Source organism: Ixodes scapularis, unplaced genomic scaffold (genome assembly GCF_016920785.2).
Source record: "Ixodes scapularis isolate PalLabHiFi unplaced genomic scaffold, ASM1692078v2 PGA_scaffold1__304_contigs__length_218370807, whole genome shotgun sequence".
In the NCBI taxonomy this organism is placed as follows: domain Eukaryota; kingdom Metazoa; phylum Arthropoda; class Arachnida; order Ixodida; family Ixodidae; genus Ixodes; species Ixodes scapularis.
Genome location: NW_024609846.1, coordinates 18,262,087 through 18,270,790, shown reverse-complemented (window position 1 = coordinate 18,270,790; position 8,704 = coordinate 18,262,087). Strand labels below are relative to the sequence as shown.

Below are 8,704 nucleotides of genomic sequence, written 5' to 3'. Positions count from 1 at the left end.
GGTGCTTGCCTGAACGCCATAAGGGTGTTAGCCCAGGGACAAACTGATTTACACCCTTAAGTGTGTAAAAACTTTTACTGTGTACTCAAGGCTTCACTTTCCCATTAGTGCCACTAAGCTTGTGTAAAGTCAAAAATATTGTAACTGAAGAGTAGAGAGTTTTAGTAGATCGCTCCCATGACTCCGATAACGGTACCCGATACTCCGCCACCGCCTCCCTTGCGCATGCATAGTATCGTTATCGGGGCTATCGGAGGTATCGGAACGATCTACTAAAACTCTCTATTGCTGCACTGTCCCTTCACCTATAAGTTACTTCTTTTTATTTTTTTCACTGCTGCACTACCGGAGGATCTTAATGGTGGGACAACATATCATCCCTGAACCCACGACGACTGGAATGGTGGTCGCAACCAGCGTCGTAAGACTTAGTACTCAAAAAGTCCAATAAATGTTGAGCAGCCTAGCAGCAGCTTCGCGTGTCATTACTATGTAAAAGTTTCTGGGGTTGAGTTCTCAAACTTGACCTCCCGAAACTCTTGACAGTCTTCTGTGGAACACCTAAATTTTCTGGCAGTCTGTGATAAATTATATATTAAGTGTATAACTATGTAGCCACTTTCGGCCAGTGACTGGCCGGAAGTCAATGGCTAGTGGCTGGCCAAACGTGAATGGCCAGTGGCTGGCCGAAAGTGACTGGCCAAAGGTGAATGGCCAGTCTCTGGCCTAAAGTGAATGGCCAGCCACTGGACAAAAGTGAATGGCCAGTCACTGGCCTAAAGTGAATGGCCAGTCACTGGCCTAAAGTGAATGGCCAGCGACTGGCATAAAGTGAATGGCAAGTCACCAGACGAGGACGAAAACACTGCTATTGCCGAGCACTTTGGCCAAGCTTGGGCCATCGAAAATCTGGTTGGCCATAGTACACTTGCCAGCGATGGCCCATTCACAACGTGCTGCTTGGGAGTAGAGGCCACTTCCACGAGCTCCCCTGTTCACTCACCATATTTTCATTACCAGTTTTCATCGAGAGCAATACCGCATATTTGAAAGAAGCAAGTAAGATAACAAATGTAGGCAAATAAAACTGTACACAGGCGTAAACAGTCTTTCTTAAAATTTTTTATTAACTCGAAGGTTATCCTTCAGGATGTCTTATAGTTCTATAGACATGTTGTAGAACTGATAGAAGGTAGATGCCTTCAGGAAGTCTTATGGTTCTACAGACTGGTTGTAGAACTGATAGAACCTCGTTACACACTCTTTACGGGCACTCTCCGTAGCACACGTGGCATTTTTGCCACTCTGACTTGCAGGTTGCATAAATTTCAAAATAAGCGAGTCCACAAAGTGCGAGACCTTCACAAAGAGCGAAGGTCTCTCCGGGTGAAAGCAGTCATCTGGCCCGTCAGAAACCACACCAATAAGAGTCCACCGACCGTTATCTTCGTACATCAAAGGTCCTCCGCTGTCTCCCTAAAATAGAGCATAAGGAAATATTAGACTCAATTTAATTTTTTGTACTAAGCAGAAAGATTTGAAAAGGTGTGTTTATGAAACATAACACGATTCTCAGCGTGATTTACTAGCAGTAATACTGCTAATGTTTGCAGCGTTTTGCAGGTTTTCAGGTTGTAGCTCATGAGCGTTAATGACTCCAACGTTCTGCTGTGAGAGACAAAAATACCCAGAACGAACAAAAGAACAGACATCAAGGTGTTGCTCGTAAATTGAAAGCATGTATTTGAGAAATTTTCTTGTTGACCACAAAGGTCGGACAAGGTTATATCTCTCAATTTTCCTATTGTAAGAGCAGCACATATCCGCCGTTATTCACATAAACTTTCAATATGTTGACCAGCCTTGATATTCGTAGACCGAGCACTGCAACTCAACCTTTACGATATTGATGCATACTAAGCTGCACTAATGCTGAATAAGGGTGGCGATGTCGGTTAGTTGGTTCATACTGACGAAAAGGCAAACAGCGCGCAGAAAACGGGGACTAGAGTCCTGTCTGCACTTCCTCTAGTCCCCGTTTTCTGCGCGCTGTTTGCCTTTTCACCAATGTTGCCCTTAGCGAAAAACCGGGGCTCTTAGAGTATACTTTATTTGAACTTCCAAAAGTATGCTTGATGCTCTAAATTGGCCGGTTTTTAGTATACCTCTGACGCACTTCGAAAGTAGCATTTCGCCATACTTTTAGTATACTTCTAAGCGTACCTGTAAGAGGCATTTTAGTATACTTCTTACACACTTCAAAAGTAACATTTCGCTATCCTTTTAGGATACTTCTCAGCATACCTGTAGAGGCATTTCAGTACACTTCTTACGCACTTCAGAAGTAACATTTCGCCATCCTTTTAGGATACTTCTTCTAGCATACTTCTGAGCAGAATTTTAGTATGCTTTTAGGCAGGCCTTTGGTACTATAAATTGTACCCCGGATTAAACTTGGAAGCAGGCTTTCAAATGTAATCGGGGGTACACTTAATAGAACCTTTAAAGCATTTCACCAATTTATTCCTGACCAATTTCAGATAGGAAAAGTAGAAAATTATATTGATTTAGTAATTGCAGTGGTTTGCAGTTATCGAAACTGAAATGCATTATGTTACAGGCTTTATTGTAGACGAGTTCAAAGTGATGACAAATTAAAGTAAGAATTTTCTATTAAACAAACATTTTTTTCAATAGAATGAACACATGTTCCTTACAACAAACACACTTACGATGGAACAAAAAACGTAGTACTTTTAGTGGTTTACAAATATCACAGATGCACTTAAAGCTTTATAAACAAGCTCTTATTCGAAGAAAAAAATAATTACAAACTATCATGCTGAAGAAAAACGAATAAAAATAGTATTGCACTTGTTAATATGAAACCTACAATATTTATCATCTACCATGACTGAAGTAACATCACCTACATGACTGAAGTAACATGAATGAAAAAAGTTAATGCGCTTGTTAAATAAAATCTAAAATATTAATCACTAATCAGATTTAAGAGGAAAAAAAGCCAATGCGCAAAATAAATAAAAATTAAAGCTAATTTTTTTTTTCATTCTATAGTTTTGTTTTTGTGTGTTGGAGGCTTTCTTTTGAGTGTGGGAAGCATTGCTGCACTTCCTTTGCAGGTATTCTTTCAGGGACTTCCGAGTTTTCCCAGGGAATTTGGCAATAACAAAAGCTGAAAAGAGAAGACAATAGACAATTAAGAAACTTGCCTTAAGACTCCATATTTACTTAATACTACTTAATTATACTTCAGGCTCACATAATTCTAGAAAAATTTCACAAAGAGAAACCAACAACAAAAAGTTAATCATCTAAATATATTGAGCACGGGGACCAATGACTATGTTTATCGGCAACTGTGAAATATTGCTGCTGTGAAATAATGTAAAACAAGGCATTTCGTCAATTTGCAATGCATTAAAGGGATCATGAAACAAGTTTACCGTGGAAACAGTCTGGAGCTCGTTACTTTTATTTCTTTTACCCTATCACAAGTACGAGAAAACACACCATGATCCCTCAAAATGTCGCGAGTGCACTGCGTAATCAGAAAGAAAAAAAAAAGGTCCATTTTTCATCATGCAGCTTATGGTGGCCACAGGGACTACTGGCTTGGCGCCAATAGTGGTTGAGTTTGCGAGTTGAGCAGGTATCTGCCCAATTTGAAGCTAAGGTTTTTATAAAAGTTGTCATTCACTCATTTGGCCCCCAATTCATGTCACACGCACGTGACCTGGAAAGTACTCTAAAGGTTGAGGGGCCCCCCAAGCTTAAGTCTATTTAATTTTTTAAATAAGACTAATGCACCTTGGAAAAAATTGTTTTCTGATCTCCACTGCACATGCGATGGTGAGATACTGCTGCACTTACTGCGCCGAAATCTGAAGACTATTTCATAACCCCTTTAAAAGCCTGCAAACATAACATTCTTCGTGACAGGGACTCTCAAACTTTCTGACATCAGCGAACAAAAATTTATTGTTATTGTTAGCCGAGGAGCTCCTTCCACTCTTGGCATTGTTGCAATCGAGTGTATGACAATGGTGTAGGAACGATTGAGGAAATTCAGGTGCTGAGAGAACCCTCAGTATACTGTATTAGGAACCCTGTTCGAGAACCAGTGCCTCAGGATATTTGGCTAGAAAGTCGAAGACAGCATAGGCTAGACAATAGTTTTAAACACACAGATGGCCACATTTTTTAATTTTGATTCTGTCATCTATTTTATAATATAATTCAGGGTTTACTGATTGATGTAACCCCCCCCCCCCCAAACTGAGGCCATACTGTACCTAACAATTACTTTAAAAACAACTGAACAAGCTGAAGGTTTTGAAAGATTTAGCAGCCTAAAGCTGGGGTAAACAGTCAGCTGTCTTCAGAAAATTGTACACAAAAGTAAACAATACTGAAGTTTCGCCAAGTTTAATCGCTGATATACATCGACGATCAAAATTAAGCAGAAGGAACATCAAAGTGAATTATAATCTAGGCAAAAATTAATGTATGCTAGAACTCGGGCACATTATTGGAAACCAGAGGTGTAGCGCGAGACGTAATGACACAAAAAGACAAATACTTCCAACATAAGCAAAAAAAAAAAAACATCCATGAGTACAGAGACACAAGTCCAATGGTGACCAGACAAAAGCTCACCGGACAGAAGCGCACCGAATAAAAGCTCACCCGTTTTTTTCGCAGACCCAGACAATAGCTTACCCCCTCCCCCCTTCTTTTTTTTTTTGCTACTTGTGTGAAACACGATCGGGCCAAAGTGCGGACGCAATGGACATTGCACTATTTTTAGAAGAAGTGGTACCCTATCTCATGCAACAGTGTCGACAGGTAAGCCATAAGAGGCACAGAAGCAACGATTCGGGACCAAAATTTAGGTCACCAAACTGAGTGGAGCTGAAGCTGATAAGATCAATCTGGGTTGATTCAAGGTATGCCACAAGTCTGGAAAATATTTGCAAGAGGTTCCAGGTACACCGAGATCTACCAAGACTGCTAGAGGCAGCCTGTACGGGACTGCATTTGCTTCTAACCAATCGATAAACTTGTTTCCACTCTAATCAACAAACTATGTGCCTATCAGATTTAATTCATTGTTGTGTTTTAGTGTCGCACGCATGCACCTAAGTTGTCTGCGCTCGTGTTAAGACCAACATGAAATTTTCACGTGGTGAGCTTTTGACCGGTGAGCTTCTGTCCAAGATTTAAGTCCAATATATGTCAAGAGTAGACTTAGTATTTGTTCCTGTTAAGTTTGATTGCAATAGTGCCTTGCCATTTCTTCTTTACGGCAATTTACTCACCTATCAAGTCCTTAACTCCCTTTTTAGGAAGCTTTCCCTTCATTGCCGACCCAGTAAGGCAGCAGTTTGTCAGGGCCTCAGTTCCAAATACCATGACCGCGAGTTCCTGAACGTAAATGGATGGCTGCTTCATGTCGACATGCTTCAACTGCACTTCAGGAAGCGCAATATCTCCAAAGGTTATCTGAAACATAAAAATAGAACCAAATACGGTCATTAAATCCATATGAATGCCTTACAGATGAGCGCATGTCCACGAATGGCTGTGACATGCTAGTGGTAGGGAAGTGTTTGATGAAGAGAGCTAGCTAATAGTAAAGAGAGTAATAAGGCTAGTTTGAATATTTACTATATAGGATCCACTGGTCAGCCTAGTCGTCATCACTTCGGCGCAAAGCATTTTTGTTTAATAGGGCGATTGATGCCTCACTTACACGCTCTTTTCGTTTTTCCCAAATTTCATATGCTTCATGCAGTTCTCTGCTTCTTCTGTCATTGTATCTGCGAGAATCTTAACATAATGCAATATCGGGGAACAGAGGCATCTGCTGCCAGGCGAGCCAGACAGGCTGGCTCGCGTGGCAGCCACGTGCTCACGGGCGGGGTCATTCACACATCTGGCCCATATACACTGCCCCTCACAATATTGGTATCTGATACACAACGCCCAAGACACATCCAGCAATTTTATCCTTGTGTTTTATGCTGCAAGGCTAAGACGGCGGCTTGGGCCTGTTGATTCTGTGGCAGAGACAAGCCATCTTATTGTGTGCCGAAGACATAACAGTAATGAGGTACCGCTGACCGGTTTCCTTGAATTGTGTGACACGGAGTGTTACACTCAGACTAGATGTGGTACCATACTTACACTGTGTAAGTATGGTACCACATCTGGTCTCACATTGGGCCTCTCACGAGCAGGTTTGTTTATGCCTCAACTTTTAATAGGCTTTTGGCGACCTGAATTATACACATCTGCAGGTAGCCTTGCTTCTCCATAAACAAACCCACTCGTGAGAGGTCCAATGTAAGACCAGTTGTGATACCATACCCTCAGTTTCACAAAATTAAGGGAAGTCGGTCAGCGCTACCGCATTCCTGTGGTGTCCTTGGCATCCAATAAGATGGCTCGGCTCTGCCACAGAATCAACAGCCCAGAGCAGCCGTCTGAGCCTTGCAGCATAAAACACAAGAATAAATTTGTGGAGTGTGCCTTAGACATTGTGTATCAGAAACCACTATTGTGAGGAGCAGTGTATATTGGCCAAATGGGCATGCATGAATGAACCTGCCCGTGAGCACGTGACTGCCACGCGAGCTAGCCTGTCTGGCCACCTCGCCATTCACTGCAGTAGATGCCCCTGTTCCTTGGTGTTGCACGATGTTAAGATTCTTGCCAGATACAATGACAAAACAAGCAGAGAACTGCATGAGGAATATGATATTTAGGAAAAAGGAAAAGAGTGTGTAAGTGAGGCATCAATCGCACTATTGAACAAAAATGCTTTGCGCGAAGTGATGATGACTATAGGCTGGACGAAGGGGCCTATATAGTAAATTGTCTTTCCAAATAAACAACAGTTGCGAGTGTGCCAAGGCTAATAGTAATCAATATTATTGATTACTGTTAGCTATATCCCCAACAGCCATGCAAGTGTCCCTTTAAGAGAACATGCACATGGACTGTAGTATATGTGCCTCCAACTATAATTACGCTTCTCCACTCTGTGATTGCAGCCTCCGGAAGTTCTGAATTGGCAATCTTGCAGCGTGCAGCAGTCGACTGGGGAAGTATTATCGAAGCTGAAGAAAACATCCGCTGTCGAGCACATTCCAGGCTTGATCTGCGTCGTTTATTAAAGCAGTTTCCTGTTTGTTTGTTTTTTATTTTGAAAATGCTAGTCCTTAAAGGCAACGCCCAGAAATTTGTAAGAAACTTCTACACATTATGCGATCAAGCATGAAATGTGTCCCACAGTGGATACTGTAAAACACCAATTATACGTCCCCGGTTCATGCACGACTGGACGAGTCAGCAGAAACTTACTGATTTCTTTTGAAGTTCCAATGTGATAACAAAGATTGACTGGCACCTCTATTACACAATTTCTAGGTTACACTCATAGTTGCATGAGGGTTCTAGCATCTTCAGATTCCAGCAGATTATCAGCTTAAAGGCAATTTGGAAGTTCTGCATACCTTTGTCATATAAGGCTGAGCACCTTAATTGTTGTTTTTTGGATTATCCAATGTTCTCGCGCAGTCTACTGAAAGTCATATAATCGAGGCACCACTATATCCTCCAGCTTTAAAAACGCCTCAACCGATTGAATGCTGTGCGCGCTAAAGTGGCTGAATGAGAACTTCCGCTGGCCGCATTTGTGCAGTGTGGCAGCATCACTCGGAAAATCATCGAAAGATAGTGGTGAACCTAATACACTATTTCCATCCAGTTCCCAGAATTCATAAGGCGTGCATAGAGGCAATGAGGTATATATCTCAGTTTCAAAAAGTGCTCCCTGGGTTCTAACAGAATTATATTTAGGTTATGAAAATGATCAGCAGAAAGCAGTCCTGACATTGTTGGGATGGCGTAAGCCTGCATGAACAGGCCATATACAGGATCTAATTAAAAAAAAGAACCTTTTAAAAAAAAGGAAGGGTCTGCTGAAACTTTGCAAACCACGAACAAAGCAAATCACTGAGATTTAAGGACACGACAGAAACAGAGACAACAGGAAACAATTCAGAAATGAAACCAACAATACAGTTAGCAATGTTTAAAGAACCATTACATTTCTATGTCTTAACATTGCTAAGCTTCTTCCATAGATTCAAATGCCTACCTCTTCACACATCCTGGTGGAATGTGGACACTTAGGCCTCACATTATAAGGGCAGTAAGTATAGCTATGGTTCTAATAGTTGAACCTCTCTAATAGGCACATGTTTTGCTAGAACTTATGGTTCGTTCACACTTCTAAAAAGCAGTCTTGCTGCCGACTGAATTTGTTCACCAAAAAAAGACCGAACTGTTCAGGCTTAGCAGAATGGACAAATAATTCGGCGAGTTGGTAGAGTGCATTATAACTTACAGTGCAACTAGGACAAAGACAGACAGAGGAGAAAACACAGGCCAAGCGCTTAACGAGCAACTGATTCGATTGAAAAGGAAATACATATGATGCTGCTGCTGCTCGTGTAGGCATGCCCCTCCATGGCCCTGGCGCTTCTTTCACTCAACACAATACCAGCCGAGTTATCTGAGATCCAAAAAGCCGATCTCGCTCTTCATCAAAGTCACTGTGGGCTGGCTCACACACAAGGATCCGGTTTGTGTTATGTGGTACGTCTGCATCATT

At 41.7% G+C, this 8,704-nt stretch overlaps 1 protein-coding gene across 1 annotated transcript in view; it reads right to left on the bottom strand.

The window, feature by feature from the left end:
- Positions 1 to 1,212: 1,212 nt before the first annotated feature.
- Positions 1,213 to 8,704, bottom strand: part of LOC120842912 (enteropeptidase-like) — a 79,202-nt gene continuing 71,710 nt past the window's right edge. Inside the window, exon 6 of the mRNA XM_040214123.1 lies at positions 1,213 to 1,476. Within this exon, the coding sequence (XP_040070057.1) occupies positions 1,213 to 1,476 (264 nt within the window). The remainder of the gene's footprint in view (positions 1,477 to 8,704) is intronic.